The 23,927-nt window shown below is 40.3% G+C and overlaps 1 protein-coding gene across 1 annotated transcript in view; it reads left to right on the top strand.

Moving 5' to 3' along the window:
• The window catches only part of LOC124620358 (molybdenum cofactor biosynthesis protein 1-like), a 79,083-nt gene that overhangs the window by 7,969 nt on the left and 47,187 nt on the right, over window positions 1-23,927 (top strand). Inside the window, exons 2-3 of the mRNA XM_047147030.1 lie at window positions 6,035-6,255; window positions 10,455-10,710. Coding sequence (XP_047002986.1) covers window positions 6,035-6,255; window positions 10,455-10,710 — 477 coding nt within the window. The remainder of the gene's footprint in view (window positions 1-6,034; window positions 6,256-10,454; window positions 10,711-23,927) is intronic.

Raw genomic sequence — 23,927 nt, 5'->3', positions numbered from 1 at the left:
CAGTGGTGTACGGCCAGTGTAGGATATCGCTCCCCACACCATGATGCTGGGTGTTGGCCCTGTGTGCCTCGGTCGTATGCAGTCCTGATTGTGGCGCTCACCTGCACGGCGCCAAACACGCATACGACCATCATTGGCACCAAGGCAGAAGCGACTCTCATCGCTGAAGACGACGCATCTCCATTCGTCCCTCCATTCACGCCTGTCGCGACACCACTGGAGGCGGGCTAAACGATGTTGGGGCGTGAGCGGAAGACGGCCTAACGGTGTGTGGGACCATAGCCCAGCTTCATGGAGACGGTTGCGAATGGTCCTCGCTGATACCCCAGGAGCAACAGTGTCCCTAATTTGCTGGGAAGTGGCGGTGCGGTCCCCTACGGCACTGCGTAGGATCCTACGGTCTTGGCGTGCATCTGTGCATCGCTGCGGTCTGGTCCCAGGTCGACGGGCACGTGCACCTTCCGCCTACCACTGGCGACAACATCGATGTACTGTGGAGACCTCACGCCCCACGTGTTGAGCAATTCGGCGGTACATCCACCCGGCCTCCCGCATGCCCACTATACGCCCTCGCTCAAAGTCCGTCAACTGCACATACGGTTCACGTCCATGCTGTCGCGGCATGCTACCAGTGTTAAAGACTGCGATGGAGCCCCGTATGCCACGGCAAACTGGCTGACACTGACGGCGGCGGTGTACAAATGCTGCGCAGCTAGCGCCATTCGACGGCCAACACCGCGGTTCCTGGTGTGTCCGCTGTGCCGTGCGTGTGATCATTGCTTGTACAGCCCTCTCGCAGTGTCCGGAGCAAGTATGGTGGGTGTGACACACCGGTGTCAATGTGTTCTTTTTTCCATTTCCAGGAGTGTATTTAATCTAAACAGTCAAAGGCTTTGGCAAGATGACAGAGGGGATAATTTTCACTATTTAATTCTACTGGAATTGAATTTGTGAGATATTATGTTGGATTCTCAGTATAGAAGCCTTTACAGAAGTCAAACTGTGTTGTTAAAAAGTTATTCTCTGAATGGTGGTTCACCATTTTAAGTGGATTTAGGTTGAAATACTATGCAGAGATGAAGAGGCTTACAAAGGCTGGTGAGATGCACCAAAGCAGTAGTTGGATGAAGACCACAACAGCAGACTTCAACTCAGTTTATTGATGGAAATCCAGCTCTTGCCGAAATTAGCTCTCTCTCTCTCTCTCTCTCTCTCTGACACACACACACACACACACACACACAAACACACACACACACACACACACACACACACACACACACACACTCTTCCTTCTAGCTACCACTCCATCTCTCTTACCAGTGTGTTCGCAAGGTGATGGGACATATGATTCATGCCCGGATGATATGGTGGCTCAAGTCTCACAATTTTTGATGAATGCACAGTGTGGCTTTCAACACGGCATTCTGCAGTTGACCGTCTCATTATTTTGCCCACCCATGTCATGAATGGTTTTCTGCAGAAATCCCAGACTGTCGCCGTGTTTTTCGATTTGGAGAAGGCCTATGACACCTGCTAGAGAGCTAGTACCCTCCATACTCTTCACATGTGGGGCTTCCGTGACCACCTACCCTGTTTCCGTCAGACATTTTTAAAAGACCGAGTTTTCAAGGTGCATGAAGGGTCTGCCTTGTTGGACACCTTTATCCAGGAAAATGGTGTGTCTCAGGGTTCCATTCTGAGTGTCATTCTCTTTGCTATCGCCATTAACCCTATAATGGCATGTCTCCCACTGGGCATCTCCGGCTCCCTTTTTTTTGACGATTTTGCCTTCTATTGCAGTTCTCTGTGAACCTGTCTCACTTAGTGGCATCTTCAGCAATGCCTTGATTGTCTTTACTCCTGGAGCATCGACAATGGCTTTCACTTTTCCACTGACAAAACTGTCTGTATGAATCCCACGAACGCTGACTGCAAATTTGTATGTCCGTCTGGTTATTTGACCTGTTGTGCTGCCATTCGCAAACAGCATTCCTGGAGGTGTTTTCCTACAGGATAACACTTGCTCACATACTGCTGTTGTAAGCCAACATGCTATAGTGTGTCAACATATTGCCTTGGCTTGCTCGATAACCAGCTCTACCTCCAATCGAGCACATATTGGACATCATCTGATGACAGCTTCAACGCATCCACAAACATCATTAACTGTCCTTATATTGGCCAACCAAGTGCAACAGGCATGGAACTCCATTCCACAAACTGACACATGACACGTGTACTACAGCGTACCAGAATTTACATTTACATTTGCTGTGGCTTATCTCACACTTACATTGATCCCTGATCCTGCAACATTAATCACTTTACATATGTTGTCTCAACAAATATATTCCTGGTATTTCATTACTCTACATTAATTATTTTTTGGTGTTGCAAATTTTTCCATCAGTGTACCTGGCCTTGCTTTAACCATCCCTGGTGCAATGCAGAATTTTCTTCCCAGTAGCGAGAAAATGCTGTTATTCCAATTTTGAAATCAGATAAATTGCCTCTTCAAACGGACAGCTGTCGTCCAGATTGTTTACTCAGTGTCCTGCAAGTTACTTGAACATATGGTTAGTCGAAGGCTGTATTGTGCCCTTGAATCCCCGGATCTTTTGGCTTCGATCCAGTGTGCTTTTCGCCAAGGGCGCTCTACTGAAGATAATTTAGTCCACTTGAAGTGTGTTATCTGAACAGCTTTTGCTCAGCATCAGTTCCTTGTTGCAGTTTTGATTGATCTGCGTATATATCTTATGATACCACATGGTGCCATAACGTCCTTGCCACCTTAAAGGAGTGGGGCCTCCATGGTCCACTCATGATTTTTATCCAGAACTTTCTTCCATGTCACACTTTTTGGGTACAGGTTGGTGCCTCCTGTAGCATCCCCCCCTGCAGGAGAAGGGGCTTGCACAAGGTTCTGTTTTGAGTGCCGCTCTCCTTTATGTGGCTATCAATGATCTGGCGGCATCTGCATGACATATGGTGTCCCCATCTTTTTTGTTCGTCCGCGATGGCTATTGCTGGAGGCAGAATGCAGGGAGCAATACACTAAGCACAATCCTGCGCTTTCACTCATAGCATCCATTTTTTGGCTGCCATGACCTACGTTATGCATTTCTGCCATTGTGTTTTTTAGGACCGGTCTTTTATGCCTAGTTGACATGGCTTCCCCGTCTTTGTCAACTAAAGCAGACATGTAGGTCGCACCTGAATGCTCTTCTATGCCTCAGCGACACCGAACGCGGTGTGGTCCACACTAGTTTGGTATGGCTGAATGCAGCATTGGTGCAGTCACACCTAGATTACAGGAATCTCTCATATGACTTTTTATCAGCTACGACGTTAAGTCTGGATTCGATACACTATTGTGGGGTAAGACTGGTAACAGGTGCCTTTGGACTAGGCAACAGTTCCACTATTGTGGGTTCTGCACCATCAAAAATTGATGGCAGCTGCTCGCCCATAGTACCCTAACTGTCATCTCCTCTTTCCAGATACGAGATTTACCTCCGAAAACGGCAACACAGGTCTGGGGTTACGATCACCAAGTTTGAGCCTTGGTCCAGCACACAGTTTTAATCTGCCAGGAAGTTTCATATCAGTGCACGCTATGCTGCAGAGTGAAAGTCTCATTCTAGAAAACTCTTTAAGTGTAATTCTCTTTACATATTGGCTATTTTCTTCTTATATGGGGGACATGGTCTCATCTGAGAAGTGAAAGCAAGCCTGTAAAAGAAAGGGGGGTGGGGGCAGTTCTCAATTCTTGAGCAGTGACCCTCTTTTTTTTTTTTTTTTTTTAAAAAAAAAAAAAAGAAAGATCCTTTGTAATTTGGGTGAGTTTATGTTCAATCCTTGCACCCAATTTACTCTTTCATCTACCTACTTTTTTTCTCGTCTAGCAGAACGATATTTATGACCGTTGCTTAATACCTGTTTGTATCACTTACACTGCTGGTATTTATGAATTCTTTAGCATTTGACTCCGGAAAGACCATTTTTCTTTGTAGTGAGGTCTTGCCAACAGCAAATTTTCTGGATGGAAAGTTGCCAATCTGCTCATATACTTTAAAATTTAAAAGTAAATCTAGCAATGCTAGAATGTATACAAAATACTGATATACCCATTAACAAGTTGTTGTTTAAAGATTCGCGACTTTTAAAACTTACGTAGATTATCTTTTTCATGATAGAACTTTACATAAGAAGTTATTAAGAACATTGTGAATATCACATGATTAACAATTGAATGACTAAAGCAGTGTTATCAACCCTCATTCATTGACACATGTAATAAATTCATCGAGGCAGTGAAGTCCAGAGCTGTTGTAAAAATTTCTGAAATTAAAAGTATATATTACCTAATGAAGGTAGTATTTTGGGGTGAAAGAGCACAATAATTACTATTTTTGGAATGTAATAATTCACTATGGCTTCATTTTAATTCTAATAAGTTTCACACTGTAATGAAACATTGTCTAAATGCCTCTCTCTCTCTCTCTCTCTCTCTCTCTCATTTGTTATAACTTACCGCTGTTATTTTGTATTTGTATTGCAGTCATTACATTAAAATTGGCTATATTGATTCTGCAATTTATACTATTATGTTATTGCTAAGAATTGATTTAAAGAATAAACGTATATATTTATTTGTAAGATTTTGTAAATTTATACCACTGGAACTCTTTCAAAATATTTGATTGCGTAATACTGCCAATAAATACAATGACTTTCTTTCTTCTGTTTATGATTGTAATAGATGTTGGACACTTTGATTCCAAGTATGTTATACAGAAACGCAGTGATTTTTTACAAAAGGCAAAACTATGTGTTCGAAGAATTGTGGAGAGGAGGGAACGTGATGTATTTTAAGTAGGTTATAAAGAGTAGCTATAACAACAAAAACAATAAATTATTGATAAAATTATTTAATTGAATAGATAATAAATCTACTCACCAAGTGGCAGCAGAACATACACATAAAAGACTGTTGTGATTGGCAAGCTTTCGGAGCCAGTGGCTCCTCCAGACAGAAGCATTGAAGGGGAAGAAAGAAGGGTAAAGGAAAAGGCCTGGAGAGTTCCAGCAAAAGGTGTAGATTTTGGGAAAGTCACCCAGAACTGCGGATCAGGCGAAAAATAGAAACGACACATGTCATATACCAGCTATTATGTAAACACTGTTCAGCTTTCTACATCTGCATGACTACCACCAAATTATTAGTTATGATAAATGGGCATAGGCATAGTGTATATACTGGAAACTCACAATATCCTGTTGCAGGGCATGCTCTACAACATGGCATACGTGACCTCGACACTTGTTTCACCACACATGCCACCTGGATTCTTCCGCCAGACACCAGTTTCTCAGAACTCCGGAGGTGGGAACTAGCACTACAACGTGTCCTCACCACCCACCTCGCCTTAATTTACGTTAATTTCTGCTGTCTCAGCCTTTCTTCACTGTAATTACTCTTTGCTTCACTCTGTTTTAGCTTTCTACATCTTTCATTGTCTTTCCCATCTATTTTCACTACCCCGTCCCGCAGCTGTTGTATACAATACGCTTAGCTTCTCACTCTTATTAACTCATGTACAGTTTTAGTAGTAATCTCTGTCTTGCATATTACCCTGTCTTCCACCTTTATGCTCTCAGGTTTCCGAATATTGCCCGATGCAGTCCCCAACAATTAGTCTTTCCTTCTCATCCTGTACGGTAAGTCACCCATGACCCACGGTTCTGGGTAACTTTCCCAAAATCTACCCCTTTTCTTAGACCTCTCCAGTCCTTTTCCTTCACCCTTCTTGCTTCCCCTGCAACCCTTTAGCCTGAAGAAGGAGTCACTGGCTCCAAACGCTTGCCTATCACAACAGTCTTTTATGTGTGTGTTCTGCCACTGCTTGGCGAGTAGATTTTTTATCTATCCAATTAAATAATTTTATAAAGAGTATCTGTGTGTGATGTTTTTATTGGTATACAACTTGTTATAAACAAAACTTATTTTTACCATTTAATATGTTTCCAGATATTTACCAGTGGGAAAGATGAAATTGGGTTGATTGTACTTGGTTCTGACAAGACACAGACTCTACTTGACTACCCAAATGTGAGTGTGGAATTTCCTCTTGCACTGCCTACATGGCAGATGATATCCTTTGTGGAGAAATCTTTACATGAAAGGGAAATAAAAACAGATTGGATAGATGGTGTTGTTGTTGGCATGCAAGTCTTGAAAAATGAGCTAGAGTAAGTATTTAAAGCTGTCTGTTTTTTGACATTCCTGGAACATGTTCCAGAATGTGTGTTACACAAATCACAGCGACATAGTTGTGACTTTATAAATTTGAATCAATATGTTTTTGTAATGAAAAGGAAACAGAAGGCACAATACCGGCAGAAATAGGAAATTTTTTTGTATGATTTTACTGTATGAATGTTTTTTACAGTTTTTCAGCTCAATAATTAAGGAGGTATTGATACAAGGCTTTGCCAAAAATCAATCTGTCACCTACAATTCCAGCCCTGTCACTGGCATTCCCTATACCCACAACATGACTGGGCCACCATGAAAGCAGCCACATCATTGTCAAATTCACTGAAACTACTGCATACCAATTTACTTGAGTATGGCTGCTGTTGTGGTCTTCAGTTTGGTTTAAGCACTGCGTCAATACCTTCTCTTCATAGCACTCGGAGGTCGCGATCTGCGACTGTTTTTACAAATGGCAAGATAACTTTTCCTCTAGTTGCTTGTTTTTCAGTGAAAGATGCAAATATTTTAGAATGTAGTGCCTTATGTATATCTGTTAGAATAGCCACAAGGTCTGAAAGTTATTTTCAAATGATTGAGCTCTTCTACAGAGTATTGAAATTCACAGATTCTTCGAACCTGGTCCACCAATGTCTTACATACTCCTCTTCCTCCATGGATTGTTTCCAGCATTTGGAGATGAAACATTAGGCAGCAAAACGTGCCTTATAACCAAAATCTAATGAACATATAATTAAATTAACCAAAGATGTAATGTTGCACTCTCAGGTAAGACTGATCTTGAATGCAAAGCCTAAGTGGAAATTAAATGTACGCTGCAACATTCATCACACTTTTTGTTATTGAAATTATTCACAGTGCCATAGGGAGAACTGAGTTTATGTGTTTTGTAGAGTCAGATACACGCTATGGCGCAGGGTGCTGTCCGTTATTCTCCTGACTATGATGTGCAGGAATGGTAGTCTTCCTTCTTCTTTGGTCTCCATAGTGAATTTGATTTTGTGGCGTGTGGAGTTCAGATGTACAAAGAAGTCAAGAAGTTTGTCTCTTCCATGAGGCCAGATGACAAGTGTGTTATCCACATAACAGAAGAAGAAGAAGAAGAAGAAGAAGAAGAAGAAGAAGAAGAAGAAGAAGAAGGATTTCCATTTGGATGACATCAGGGCCTCTTCCTCGAAGTGCACCGTAAATATATTCACAATCTCTGGTCAGAGTGGGCTGCCTATTGCGACTCCATCTGTTTGCGGGAGGGGGGTGTGCCACGAGTCAGTGAAGTGGGAAAGCTGACCAAGTAATATGTGTGACGTGTCATACCTCGACCGATATTGAGAACAGAATAAAAAATTCAGAGGCATTACTTTTCAGCACTCCCATGCATATTCTGTATGCAAGATAAGCTTATGGAGCAGGTTTCTCATTCAGAAATTCTATTTCGGTGTTGATTGTTTACACGAAGACCGTGTTAAGCGTAATGGAAGAAGGAGAAATGTTTATCAGCATTCCAGATTTGGCAGTGGCAGGCTCATGGTCTGCTGAGGCTCTGGTTTATTGTTTCAATATATTGCTGCTTGCATTGCTCAGCATCTCATTTTGTGCGAACATAGAATAGGTAGGTTCAGGAGGGCCATGCTAAATGCCTTGCAGGGCCTCAGTAGTGCCACCCAACTAGCACCTGAGAGGGCAGACAAGTGTTTGCTCATGCGTACGTGATCCTGCAGTGAAGTTGTGTACATTTAGTCAGGAAGTGGGCTTGTATACAGTGAGACAAGTATCCACACAGACAATGTGATGGCATCTGGAGCAGCACAGACTGTCAAGCCCTTAATGCAGCTCTAGAGAGAGGTGAACTGACAGCGGTGCAACTAACAACAATGCCAGACACAGGAATGGCACTGTGTCATCGTATCAGATGAGTCTCGGTTCTGTAACATCGTCACAATTGATGTACTTGTGTGTGGAGGCTCTGATGCCAACAGACCTGGCCAGATTGTACCTGTCATTCCCATGCGGGTCCAGCATGTGATGTGATGGTATGGGGTGCAACTGGATACATATCACAACCTCTGGTTCACATAGCCAGTAATTTGGACAGCAGCCATTGCATTTGTGTTTTGTTAAGGCCTATCGCTGTGCCCTATTTTCAAGGGCTCCATGATGTTATCTTTTAACAAGATAATGCAAGACTACACATCACCTGAGCTGTACTGAGCTACCTCGATACAGAGAGTGTTCCACTGTTGCCATATCCAGCATTTTCTTCAAATCTGTCACCTGTGGAGAACGTCTGTACACAGGATGCCAAGAGATGGGTATGCCACCAGTCGCCAGCCACCAGTCGCCAACCACTACAGTTGATGAACTCCGACATATGACATACAGTTGAGTAGCATGAATTAATGTACCCATGGCTGTAATCCAACCTCGATTTGATATCCAGTGTGATGAGAGCTGTTCTGCTGTTCCAGTTTCAATACTGAAATTCATATATTATTTTTATGCTATCCTTACCAGATTGGACTGTGGTGTCATACAGCATAAAATATCTTACAACGTGTTGAATCAGTGATGAGAAGTGTAGAACAGCCAGCAGGGGAAAGATGTTGGCAATGAGACAGCTTTTATGTAGAACAGCAGTACAGTGTTTTACAGTGCATAATGCTTCCTCAGATTGAGAACAAAATGTGCGGTTTGCTGTCATCCATTTTCACAACATAGCCTTGAAAAATAATGTTGACATTACTGTGCATTTCACTCTGAGGCATATTGCACTCTGAGAATGTTCATCGAATTCAGTTACTTTGTATTATATTTCAGTAACAGTGACATAATAGCAAATTGGACTGTATGTGTTTTTATGGATTTTTTTTCCAGAGACACACTACCATTTCTTCAGATTTATTTAATTTGGGTATAAATCCTTTCCAGCATATATGCTGTACACAAAATGTTGAACATAAAATATAGCTATCTGCTGATTTAACATCTTGCTGAGTATACCAGTACAATGTTTTGTTGTAACAAATAGTTCAATGTATTTTACACACTTATAAACTTATTTATACAGTTATAGTAATTTATACCATTACATTAATGTTGTACCTTAATGTTCTGGAAGACGATATTATAAGGAACCTCATACTTTTCCTGGATAATAGAGTTGTCTATAATGAATTATTGCCTGAAAAAGATCTGTACAAATTTGAGTCAGATCATAACATTTCAAATTGGTCCAAAGATGGGCAACTGAGTTTAAGTTTTCAGAAATGTAAATTGGAGCACATCACAAAACAAATAAAAGACAGTATTGTATGACTACATTATCAAATAATCACAGTTTTAATTGGTCAACTCATACAAATATCTGGATGAAATGAAATGGTGACATAGACTCACTTGTAGGCAAAGCAGAATGCAGACTTCAATTCGTTGGTAAGATACTGGAAAATGCAATCAGTCGATAGAGGACATTGCTTACAAAATACTTGTGTGGCCCATTCTAGAATATTGCTTAAGTATGACCCATAACAAATAAGGCTAATGGCAGACATTGAATGTATACAAAATAGTGTAGCATGATTGATCATAGATTTATTTGATGCATGGGAGAGCATCAAGAAGCTACTAAAAATTGGAAATGCCAGACAAGTGAAGATAGACGCCAAATATATGACAAAACCCAACTTATGAAATTTCAGGAACATGTATTAAGCGAGGTATTTAGGGATTATACAATAACCACATATGTATCACTCCTATAGGGACCATGAAGGCAAGATTAATTACAGCATGCACAGAACCATTTAAAGAATCATTCTTCCCACACTCCACATGAGCACTGAATGGGGAAAAACCATAATGTGTGGTACAACAATGTACTTTGTCGGACAAACCCACAGTGGTTTATACAGTGTGCATGGAGACATGGAATCAGTTGACAGTAGTGGTAATGGTTCATATTGATTCCCATTTCTCTGTTGCAGTAGGTGATCTTATGCCTCTAATTATTTTTTCATTGCTATCTTAACTTGCATTCTTCAATTCAGTTTATTAACCCTTCTTATCTCTTTGTATTAGGGCAAATGTACAGTTAACTTTTAAGGAATTTGTATTTTCAATTTATCAACTGGAGTTTTGTTTCATATGCAGCAGAAATGTTACAAATTATTTGTTTCAGTTTGTTTAGAATAATTTGCTGTTTCACAGGTGCCCTGAAGAAAATAAAAGATCTCGAAAGTGTCTTAATGACAACCGATGGCCTCATATTGACAAGACAGCTGGTTGCCTTGCAGAGGGCAGGGCTTGATGGTCTGAACATCTGCTTAGACACCCTGCAGTCCCAATGCTACAACCAGATCACGAGGAGGAAAGGCTGGGAGCATGCCATGGCTGGCATAGATCTAGCCTTGCAACTTGAATACGACCCTGTGAAGGTATTACTAGTGCAGTTGTCATCGCATGCAGGCTTTCATAAGCAAGAGATATAAATCTGTTGTTAAGAATATCAATACAAGAATCACCATTTTAAAGCAGTACGCCCTCACCCTCGACTCCATCCCCGCTCCCACCCTCACCCCTGTCTCCACACTGCAGCTGAAAGTGAAGGAAGGTATATTAAGACAGAAGAAGTAAATTTTAGCTGAAGATGCTAACAGTTTCGTAGTTTATACAACATAAAAAAGTATGCCTTGCAAGTTTACCAATTAAATATCTTATATTTTCCTCCCAAGAGAGTCTTATGAGACTCAAGATCTTTACAGTTTCTCTTTTTTTCTTTTGTGTCTTTAGTTTAAAATAAGTTTCCTCTATTGTGGTGTTGTTTTGAAAAAAATACTCAATTGTTTGGAAAAATTATTCTTAATTCTGTAGTCACACTTTTGTTGTGTCTAAGTACTACTGGTTTCAGTAGCGAGTACCAGCATCAGTTCATCTTATTATCAAAAATTTCTTTGCAAAATAAAAGTTGACCACTGTGGCCGAGCGGTTCTAGGCACTTCAGTCCAGAACCATGCTGCTGCTGCTACGGTCGCAGGTTCGAATCCTGCCTCAGGCAGGGATGTCCTTAGGTTAGTTAGGTTTAAGTACTTCTATGTCTGGGGGACTGATGACCTCAGATGTTAAGTCCCATAGTGCTTAGAGCCATTTGAACCATTTTGCAAAATAAAAAGCTTCTGTACAACTGCAAACTAGACATACCATTTTCAGGGTGCAGTTCACACCTATTGAAAGCACAACAGTGACCTTTACTTTTAGTAGATAAGACACCTACTGGGGTAAGTGACTTGATGAATGCACACAAGAAGTTGTCATTTATTCCGTATGTAGCTGCCATGCAGAATCATATTTTGTATTAGTTGGTCCTTACTCTTCCAAAAGGTTAAACCTTGTCTCTGCAGCCACAGCTTCCTCTCTTCAGCAGTTGTTTTCATCTCCATGTGTGAAGAAAATCCCATTCATTGATCATATTGTTTAAGTAGGATGTTCTCAGTCATCCCCTTGTTTTCTTACCTATGATCTTGCCTTCAGAAATGTTTTTTAAAAGATTATCATCTCCAGTTAAGTGTCCAGTGTATTTTGCTTTGCTCTGGCCTATAACTTTCAGTGGTTCCTTCTTCTCTCCTATTTCCTTTAATTTTTCTGTCAATGCAGCTAGTTCTTGTACTTCTCCTCCATAACCACATTTCAGCAGGTTTGAGGTGAGCTTCCTTTGGCTTTTCTAATGTACAGATTTTGCATCTGTGTGTCAGAACACTCCACACAAAGGTCTTTACAAATATTTTCTTAATGTGGGAGCTGATATGTTTATTCAGTTGCAGCTTCTTCTTATTTTGGAAGGAACTCTTCACCTGTGCTATTCTTTTCTTGAATGCCTTGAAATATTGATTGTTTTCTTGCAAAATGCTACTGAGATAGTGAATTTCAGTTCCTTTCTTGAGTTGCTCATTGCCTGTTCTTGCGTCAGTCCTGCCTCCACCTCCTTTCTTGTCTGTAGCCATAACTTTTGTCTTCTTTGTATTCATTTTTAGCTTTAGTTTTACCATTTCTTGATTTAAGGCCTGAAACATTTTATTTAGTTCCTACTCTGATTTACTATTGTGATGTCGTCAATCTGCAGTGTATATGCATGCAATTAAGTCTCCATATCGACATCATGCTCCAAAAACCACCTAACTGTCTGTGACAGGGGGTACGTCTCATGCCACCAACTGACCCCCTCTGCCTTGTTCCACTTGTGAACAGTGTTTGGGAAGAATGACTGTCAGTACGCTTCTGTATTATCTCTAACTTCTCAAATTTTCTTCTCGTGATCATTTCGTGAATTGTATATGAGAGAAACTATTATGTTGTCAGACTCTTCTCGGAAACTACTCTCTCGAAACATGGGTAGTAAATCTTTCCGTGATGCACAACTGCTCTCTTATGGCATCTACCACTGGAGTTGCTGAGCATCTCTGTAATGATCTCACAGTGACTAAATGATCCTGTGACAAAACACTCCGCACTTCATTGGATCTTCTTTCTCTCTTCTGTCAGTCGTACTGGGTAAGGACACAGGGGTAATTTACATTCACTTAAGATTCTTCCTGTGGATGTTAGTCTGGCATCTGCTTTTCTATTGCTGTTTTGTGTGATCATTCCACTTTAAGGTTGCTCTGAATAGTTACTTCTAGATATTTTATGGTAGATTCTGTTTCCAGCAATTTGTCATTAATAGTGTAGTTGTACAGTATTGGATTTCTTTTCCTGTGTGTGTGTGTGTGTGTGTGTGTGTGTGTGTGTGATATGTTACATTTATTTATGTGCAGGGTCAACTGCCAGAGCCTGCATCATTCACCAATCCTTTGCAGGTCATTGTGCAAATTGATACTGTCTTCTGTTGTTGACACTTTCTTATGGACAAGTGTAATACCTGTGAACAATATTAAGGAGCCTCTGACACTTTCTACTGGATCATTTATATACATTGTAAATGTAATGGCCCTATCACATTTCCTTGGAGTATTCCAGAAATTACCTTTTGATTCTTGTCATCTTTTCTTTGTTGTTGTTATTACTTCCTTGATGAACATATTAAGGAAGTAAGGTGATAGAAGGCACCCGTCTCTCACTGCCCTTCTGGTTTTCCTTCTTTCATATCCGGTTCAGTACTCTGACTTTTGTATATACTCAAAATTAATCATCTGTCCTTCAAGTTTGGACATTACTTTAAGGAATGATGATATAATGGTAATCTGTTTATTAAACAATATTTTAATGATACACTATGCTTTCTGATCATATAGTGGCTTGATGATGGAATTTGATACTGAAATTAGTAATCATTAGACAAAATAAAAGTGAAGCTATAATAAAAGAAAGTAATATTTTGGATCATGTCAGTCGTTGTTCCAAACAACTGCACGTCAGGAATAGGTTCAAATGGCTCTGAGCACTATGCAACTTAACTTCTGAGGTCATCAGTCGCCTAGAACTTAGAACTAATTAAACCTAACTAACCTAAGGACATCACACACATCCATGCCCGAGGCAGGATTCGAACCTGCGAACGTAGCGGTCACTCGGTTCCAGACTGTAGCGCCTAGAACCGCACGGCCACTCCGGCTGCCTAGGAATAGGTACTAAATTATTTGTCCGCTGATGACCTCACAGCTTAGAACACTAAAACACAAATGTTAATTGTTTGTTATGTGCCCTGGTAGAGTGTACAACTGTTTACAGTTCACGATTGGTTGTTGGAGCTTGGGCGTTACTCACATAGTGTATTTGGTGCATGGTGCAGAAAAAGGCAGTGTCCAGAAAAGTAAACAAATGTAAAGGCAAAAGTTTCATGACAGGATGTTGTGTCACCATACTTGGAAGACAATTATAGCCAAAGACAGAAATTTAAAAGAAACTGGCTCATTTGAGCTGTGGAGACCTAGTCGAGGATTCTCAGTAGATAATTGTTAGCACAGTAGAATTTATAAAGAGACAATGTCAGTTCGTGTGAGGGAAGGTTGATTGGTAAGTACCTATCAGCTTTCTCATAAAACTCACAATTTGAAGAATACACATCAAGGAAAAGGTAGAAGTCCAACAGTGTCAAATCTAGACAATAATATCAATCATCCAACAGTTTTGCAAAATCCCCAGTTGTACTTACTTTACTTACTTACTTACTAACTTACTCAGATTTGCTGTGTACCATACAAGGAACTGGTTTCCACTAGTTCACTCGATCAGCTGCCAAGTTCTCACCTTCCTCCAAGTTTGTGTCCATGCATTGAAGATTCATTGCAAAAGTTCCAGGTGTTAAAAGGTCTTCCTGTACATCTGTGTCTGTCCATTGATTTCCACAACAGTGTTGATTTTGGGATTCTTCCACCTTACATGTGTAGAACATAACCTGCAATCTTCAGTCTTCTTTCAACAATAATTTTGTGCAGGCTGTGTAGACCTCGTATTCTCAGCACTACATCATTTGTAACTTGGTTGGGTTAACATCTTCAGAATTCATCTCTAGCATTGTTGGTGAAAAATATGGAGACTGTGTGCTGATTTTACTGACATTTTCCAAGTCTCACAAATATAAACAATAAAGGAGTACACTCAAAGCTTTGTTGACATATTACAGACCTAATTGCCATATGGACTGATTTTCCAGTTCTGCTGGTGATTTCTGCATCTGTGACCTCATTATTACATATAAAGCTACCGAGATACGGCAATCTGTCAACATCTTGTAGTATCTTCTATTGCACTGTAATCGGGGAAGAGACGAGTAATTTCCACTTACTTTGCACATTCTGTTTGCCTTATCTCTATTAATTTTCAGCTGTACACAATAGGGCATTTAATGAGAAAGCAGATAAAAATTAACTTGATGCCTTCCAAGGTGACAGTCTCTACTAAGTCTCTACTCCTTCAAGTCTGACTATGTAAGTGTAGACCAGAGATGGTTTAAATTCAGAGAAATAGTATCGACATCAATTAAGAGATATATACCAAATAAATTGAATGGATACCAAATAAATTAAAAGGGTGGTGCACAAAATATGTCAAAACTCAGCTGCAGAAGCAATGAAAAAAAGCATGTCAAAATTTAAAAGAATGCAAAATCTCCAAGATTAGCGATGTTTTACTGAAGCTCGAAACTTAGGGTGGGTTTCAGTGGAAGATGTGTTTAATAATTCCCATAGTGAAACTTCGTTTTGAAATCTGGAAGAAAATCCAAAGAGTTTCTGGTTGAATGTATAGTACACCAATGGCAAGACACAACCAATACCTTCACTGCGCAATAGCTGTGGTAATGTTACTGATGACAGTGCTACTAAAGCAGAGTTACTAAACACGGATTTCTGAAATTTCTTCACCAAAGACAACAAAGTAAATATTGCAGTATTCAAATCAAGAACAACTGCAACTGTGAGTAACTTAGTAGTAGCTCTCCTCAGTGTCATAAACAATTTATGTTTCTTTCAGAGAATGTTGATACAATAGCTCCATTAGAAATCATATATAGCCGCTCATTTGATAAAGATCCATACCTAGAGACTGAAAAGTTGCTCAGGTCACACCAATGCTCAAGAAAGAAAAGAGGAGTAATCTACTAAATAACAGACTCATATCACTAATGTTGATTTGCATTAGGATTTTGGAACATATATTGTGTTTGAATATTTTGAATTATCTCAAAGGTAATGATTCATTGATAAATAGCTAAGATAGATTCAGAAATATCGACCTTTTAAAACACAGCTAGCTCTTTAGTCACACAAAGTAATAAGTGCTGTCGACTGGGGATCTCAAATTGATTCCATATTTGTAGATTTCCAGAAGACTTTTTGAAACAGTTCCTCACAAGCATTTTCTAATCATATTGTGTGCCTATGGAGTATTGTCTGAGTTGTACAACTGGATGTGTGGTTTCCTGTCAGAAAGGTCACAGTTCATAGTAATTGATGGAAAATCATCAAGTAAAAAAGAAGTGATATCTGACATTCCTCAAGGAAGTGTTATAGACCACCTGCTGTTGCCGATCTACATTAACAATTTAAGAGAGAATCTGAGCAGTCCTCTTAGATGATGCTATCATTTACAGTCTCGCAAATCATTTACTGTCTTGTAAAGTGATCAGATGATCAAAATGAACTGCAAAATGATTTAGGCTACCTATCCATATGATGCAAAAAGTGGTAACTGACCTTAAATAATAAAAATTTTTATGTCATCTGCACGAGTAGTAAAAGGCATCTACTAAATTTTGTTTACATGATAATTCACACAGATCTAAAGGCTGTGAAGTCTACTGAATACTTAGGAATTACATTTACAAATAACTTAAATTGGAATGCTCACATAGATAATGCGGTGGCAAAGCAAACAAAAGACTGTGATTTAATAGTAAAACATTTAGAAGATTAGGATTACTAAAGAGACTATCTACAACTATACTTGTCTGTCCTCTTTTGGAGTATTCTGCATGGTGTGGGATCCTTACCAGATAGGACTGACAGAGGACATCATTTAAAAGTTCAAAGAAAGGCAGCTCATTTTGTATTATTGGGAAACAGGAAAGTGCATGCCACAGATATCACATGTGAATTGGGGTGGCAGTCATTAAAGCAAAAGCATTTTGCTGGAGCAGGTTCTTAAAATTTCAATCATCAACTTTCTCCTCTGAATGTGAAAATATTTTGTTAGAGCCCTCTTACATAGGGAGAAATGATCATTGTAATGAAATAAGAGAAATCAGAGCTTGTACGGAAATATTGAAGTGTTTGTTTTTCCTCAAATGCTGTAGGGGAGTGGAATGGTAGATAAATAGGTTGAGGGTGGTTCTCTGAACCCTCTGCCAGCATTTAATTGTGAATTACAGACTAGTCATGCAGATATAGATAATGTAGATAGACTTTCAATATTGTGCACCGATTCTCTAATTTTATACATTGCTCAAATACTTTCGTGGCGCTTTGGAGTGACCCCTTTAAAATAACAATTTACCAGTCTTCTTAATATGTATTTTGGTAACGAGGTTGATAAGAAGTTACAACAATACTCTCTTATTACTCCCCAGTTTTGGGTTTTATTAATGAACAAAGTCGCCGCAGTGTTCCATAACAATTACGGGTTGAAGTTTCCTGCTGATGGAACCAATATGATTTTCTGTGTTTCTGAGCATACAGGTTGTGTACGCTGTTTGGAGTCTGGTGTATGCTGAATCAAATGTTTTTATTGTTGTGATCTTCCATCTGAAGATTGGTTTCATGGAGTTGCCCATGCTAGCCTATCCTGTGTGACCCTCTTCACCTCTGCGTAACTACTACAGCGTACAATAACTTGAACTTGCTTACTGAAGTCAGTTTTTGGTCTCCTACAGTTGTTACCCCCATTATATTCACAGATGACCACATATTGTGGAAATTGCATATTGTAATGTAGGATGCAATAATAACGTACGGAAAGTTTCTGTTGAAAATTACGAATTATTTAGGAATAAAGCAGATGGCTCACCAAAAGGCAGAAGCACTGTCTCATTGATAGGCACACGAACAATAGGTTTGTAGAATGAGATTTTCACTGTGCAGTGGAGTGTGCACTGATATGAAACTTCGTGGCAGATTAAAAGTGTGTGCCGGACTAAGAGTCAAACTCGGGACCTTTGCCTTTTGTGGGCAAGTGCTCTACCATCTGAGCTATCCATGCATGACTCACGACCCGTACTCACAGCTTTACTTCCACCAGTACCTCGTCTTCTACCTTCCAAGCTAAAAGGTACGTTGCTTGGCGAGCTTCCAGAATGCACTTTCTTTTTCTAGCTGTAGGGAAAACATGCGCGTGCGTGCACACACACACACACACACACACACACACACACACACACACACACACACACACACACACACACACTCACTCACATGCGCATGCATGTCTCCTTATGTTGTGGTCTCTCAACTGCCAGCTCTTTACTGGCCCATGGTGAGTGTTCTGGAGTGAGGTGGGGCTTTAGAGTGGGGTAGGATGGGGTGGGTTGAGGCAATGTGAGGGATGGAGAGAGATGGGAGGGGTTTGGAGGGCAGCATTTAGTGGCTCGTGGGAGAGTGGGGAGCCATCTGTGGGCTAGCTAGGGGTGCTGGTAGAGGGGTCAGGCGACAGACAGCTGGGCACTCATAGACTAGGGTGTGACGTGAGATAACAGCACACAACTACCTGATTGGGAAGGGGGGAGAGGGGGGGGGGGAGGGAGGGGGGCAGGGGCGTGTGTTTGTGGGGGGGGGGGGGGGGCAGGGGGGCTGGTAGTTAACTTGGATTTAGGCCAGGAAGCAAAGGATGTGCTGTAAGTATGGCTACGAAAGTTGAGTATTCTTAAATAAGATCAGCTGGTGGCAATGTATTGGAAAGTAACTGGCACACAAAGTGCAATTTTGGCTCCTTTTTCTTTGTGAATTTTAAATAGTCTGCAGAGCAAATTGAATTAGGAGGATCAGGCATTTGTGTGGATCTAGGAAAGTAAATTGTAGAGCCAGATAAAAGGCGCGCAAGACAGGAGGGGTACTACTGCTCATCACTGCTGTATCGTGCTACTAGTACATGTCAGTGTGAGTGCACCGAGAGTGGTGTTGCCGTACATGTGTCTTTAAATTGGTCACCCACTGATCATTGCAGGCTGGCTGCTGGATTCTGTCTCTGGGAGCCAAGCATGTGGCGCGGTCGCTGCCATGCCATCTGCTGGTGACTCGCACATGTATTAGTGTGGAACAGTGCTGACTGATTCTCTGTGTGATTCTAGTTTGTAATGTGCACATCAGTGTTCTGTGTCTTGTTGAGTCCTTAGAGGCATATTGTTCGGAGGTTATTATTAAAGCCATATTTGTGCGACTTGGATCACACTTCAGTATTACTTGGTTATTACATCACCACAAACATATGGACCGGGAATGTACATGCTTTGACAGTTTGCTACGTCTCTCTCTTCTAGGACTGACATGGTAGCTGCCTTGCATTTCTTAATGACTCTGACCTTGTCAACCACAAACCGAATCTTAGTACAGTCATGATTTCCCTGAAGAGATTACATGACAGCAGAGACTTGTAAAATTGTGTTACCCATTTCTCTAGCCAGTGAAGATTCATTCTGTACCTTCAGATACAGTGTCATGTAGGAGTAGAACAGCAAGAAATACGTAGCTCCTCTAACCGTAATGACAGTTTATCACCTCCCAACACTACATGTGCCAATGTTTCAGTGCATTTTTGAATATGTTTGTTAACAGATTCATCAACACAACAAAGATTTACGATCTCAGTAGCATCTTATTTCTTAACTCATACTTTACTATTCATCAGAATCTTCATCGCTGCTCTTTGATTCGTCAGAGCTCCCTGCCGTACTTTGTTTTATTTCATAGTCAGAATTAGGTGAAATACCACCTACCGTATTTACTCAAATCTAAGCTGCACTCAAACCTGAAAAATGAGACTCGAAATAAAGGAAGGAAAAAAAAAAATTCCCGAATCTAAGCCGCACCTGAAATTTGAGACTCGAAGTTCAAGGGGAGAGAAAAGTTTTAGGCCGCACCTCCAAATCGAAACAAAGTCGGTCCATTGTAATATGAGACACAATTTAGGTCGAATGAATGATGATACAGCTACAGTAGTTTGGTTCGAGTCGTAAGCTTAGCACTTAAGCTTTACCAGGTAGCCTTTGCTATGCGTCAGGCCCTCCGTCCGTATTTATACTGGTACCCTTCCTTTTTCACGTGCTTCGTCTGGTTTGAATCAATTGCTTATTTTGCTTTGATCTGATAAGTGCCGTTTTCCTTGTTATAGGCGTTTATGTCACTCTAAGCTGAAAATACATTACTGTACTGTGTCATGCATTGTTTGTCGCATTCTGATAGTGCGTGTTTGCGGCCTGTCGTCGCTCGCGGATTGGCTTGCTTTTATGCACGCTACCACCGCCTACAATTAAAAAAAAAAAAAAAAAAGAGAGAGAAATCATCTCATTAGCGAAACAATGGCAAGAGACTATTTGTTGTTACTTACACTGCTGCTTTCTTAAATAATGATCAACAAGAACCAAATAATAGACTGCATATGATAGAACATGTTCTGAACGAGAGTTAGGCGAAAATTTATCTCCGTTTGAAAATCTTTGCGGCCGCTTCTTTAGTACATCAAATTCTGCACAGAAATTAGAGTCATCTTAGATTTAAAAATCTAGTCAGTTGCCGTGCTTCAGTTCTGACTGTATCACTATTAGGCATAAGAATAATATGAATATAAACATGACACGATACGTATATTCTTCCACATTTGCTGTTGTCTCACTCTAGTTTCGTAGTTTATTAGGCAGACAGGATTTAAATAAGATAGCAGCAAACACGAAAGAATACGTGGCAACATGTTTATATTCGTATTACTCTTATGATGAAGAGAATACTGCATGTGATTCACATTTCATCAGGTTCCTATAAGCAACCATCTCTTCTCACAGGTAGGAAAAAATTCAGAACGTAGAGTTGGCCATATTGACAAACATCCGAAACAGTCTTGCCAGTCGGATTTTCGTAATACATTGAAGTTCTGCTACATTCGAAGATGAACAATACGGAATTTATATTTACTTCGTTGGATAATGTATGAAAATCGTCTTCCACCTTTTTTTTTTAATTTATTTACTGACGCAGAGGTTTTGGCGCCAGTATTTATCTTTGTGCCTACGAAGCATGCCTGTGTAGCGCTACATATATTCGACGGCAAAAGTTAGTTGTGGCAGCACCTACCGACATTTTTCAGAACTTCCACTTGCTTTGCACTCGATTCTAAGCCGCAGGCGGTTTTTTGGATTACAAAAACCGGAAAAAATGCGGCTTACATTTGAGTAAATATGGTACATCCTCTCCTTTGGATTCAACTTCTTAAGTATTATCTTTCAAGTCAACACCTGCTAATCTGTGAGACCGAAATGATGAGCCATACTACTCTATTTCACTGTGCCTGTTTGTTTCATTTGTATAACATTTTATTCCATCATAGATGCTGCACTTACAGTTTCATATATGCATTGCAGCAGCAGACACAATAAAAGTAGCAATCAGCAGTGCTTAGTTTGTGAATGGGTAAAAAATATGCCGTTGTCCCAGTTCCACATATCCCCAAAATTTGATTCTGTCAAATTCTGTACTCTCTGAAATCAAATGTTTAATCCAAAGATGAAAGTGAACAAGTTTGATGCAGTATTGCTAATATTGTTTATTACTCATCTTGCTGGATGAAGTGCATACTGTGTCCTTTCTGAAAGGTTTGCAGAAGTAATGCACATACCAGTTTTCTAAAAACTTACATTGAGATTGTGCTCTCCTTCCTCTTGTACAAATTAGTAGAGCCCTTCGGATTACTCCACAATATGCCTCTTGGCAAGGTGGTAACGACAGTATTATGAAAAGGATAGATTGGCACTCACTGTATAGTGTAGATGTTGTGTTGCAGGCAGGGGGAAAAAAAAAAAAATACACCACCCATTAAACACGTAAGCTTTTGGTGCAAACCTCCCCCCCCCCCCCCTTCCCACACACACACGCACACACACACACACACACACACACACACACACACACACACACACACACACACACACACATGCGCGCAAATGCAGATCACACATACATGACCACGGTCTCTGGCTGCTAGGGCCAGACTGGGAGCAACTGCGCATCATGGGAGAAACAACAGTCATATGTGTGTGTGTGTGTGTGTGTGTGTGTGTCTTGTCCACTTACGAAGAAGACTTTCTGATCGAAAGCTTACGTGTTTAGTAGTCTTTTTGTTGTGCTTGTCTGTGACCTAACATTTCCTGTGTACAGTGAATAGCAATGTATTTTTTTATAATATGGTCATTATTCCAGCCTAGATTTTCTATTGTTTGTTTCCTTTTAAGACCTTATAGAGACAGTTACTGACAATTTCTTTTTTCTTATTGGAGAAAAGTAAAACCATATGGGGGCAGACGTAGATTGTGAATGAATATGGAATAGAGTATTTTTATTCTCCCTGTATGCAGTGTCAATAACTTCACCTCACACACTTCATTTCTGGCAGCACCTCCTCCTCAACACATGACTGTCCCCCACCACCTCACCATAGTCTTCAAGTTACATCCTATAGCACTTCTGGGTGGACAAATAGATGAAGGATGTAGTTTAAAACAGTATAACTAAACTTAAAAGCCGAACTGCCCTTTTATAGAGACTGCCATCATTATTTAAACATACTAAACAACATCAAAACAGTCAAAAGAAATTGTTTTTCAAAAGAGCAGAAAATTGTAGTGAAATTCATGAAAGGATTGTTTTAAATTGTTATATCTTAAATCTGTCAGCATTTCCCAAGATTTTCTGGCTTAATTAAGACTAGGTCATGCCACCACAGTGGTCAAACAGTGGACTTGCCTTCGAGAGGACAACGGACCCGAGTCCCATTGGGCCACCAAAATTTGGGTTTTCCTTGATTTCCCTAAATGATTTAAGACAAATTCTGGGATGGTTCCTTTGAAAAAGATGACATTCAGCTGAGGAAGCTACACAGTGCTGGTGGAAACACGAGTATTTCAGAGCACACCATCCATTGCACATTGTTAAACATAGGGCTCTGCTGCAGACAACCCCTGTATGTTCCCATGTTGACAACACAGTTGAATTACAATTTCTGTGGCTCAGGAGCATTGAGATTGGGCAGTGATTCAATAGAAATGTGTCATCTGGTTTGAATCATTCGAGTTTCGCATTACACCTGCTTGACGGTTTTGTGCACATACACTGTCAACAGAGTGAATTGGTGCTTGAAATGTGCACTTTGCTACAGACTTAGGCCAGTGGGAGCAATATTATGCTATGGAGGACATTCACCTGGTCTTCTATGGGTCCTGTGGTAGTAACTGAAGGCTCCATAACAGCTTTGTTCTGTGTGAACATTATTGTGCACTGTCCGCACCCTGTCCCTAATGAAGGTGACATGTTTCAACAATATGACTTTCAGTGTCACGAGGCCAGAATCAAATTCACCCCTTCTGAATCTGATGGAATACATCTGCGATGCTATCAGATACCAGTTCTGCACCCAGAAACCACTGATCTGCAATTTATGGGAATTACATGACCTGTGCTTAGACATGCGGTGCTGCATAATGCTGGGAACATACCTCACATAATGCTGGGAACATACCTGAAATTTGTTGAACTTGTCCCACACAAAATCACTGCTGTATTGTGTTCCAACAGTGGACAAACACATTATCAAACAGGAGGTCATAGTGTTTTGTCTCATCAGTTTATATATTCAATGCTTGAATGAAAGGTGTGCTCTTTTCCTTTTTTCTGCCATTGCGTGTATGTGTAAAGCAGGATGTTCTACCATTTGGGCTTGTTTATGTGATGGCTGTCAGTATTACCACCTGCACAGATACTAAATGCTCCTTTTGTGAAGACCTTTTATCTTGAGAACACTTTTAACTTTGTTTCACAAATGGCAGCACAGTTTCAAGAAAGCTTCTTAATTTCATGTAATAGTTAAAATAATACCTTCAGCGAAAGATGTGTGCGTTGGAGTGGGGAAAAAGATTGGAGATGTATGTAGTTTAATTTTCATAAATTGTTAAGAAGGTTAACAGCTT

Source organism: Schistocerca americana, chromosome 6 (assembly GCF_021461395.2).
Source record: "Schistocerca americana isolate TAMUIC-IGC-003095 chromosome 6, iqSchAmer2.1, whole genome shotgun sequence".
NCBI classification, from domain to species: Eukaryota; Metazoa; Arthropoda; class Insecta; order Orthoptera; family Acrididae; genus Schistocerca; species Schistocerca americana.
Note: the sequence above shows the minus strand (reverse complement) of the source record. Positions and strands in the feature narration are given on the sequence as shown.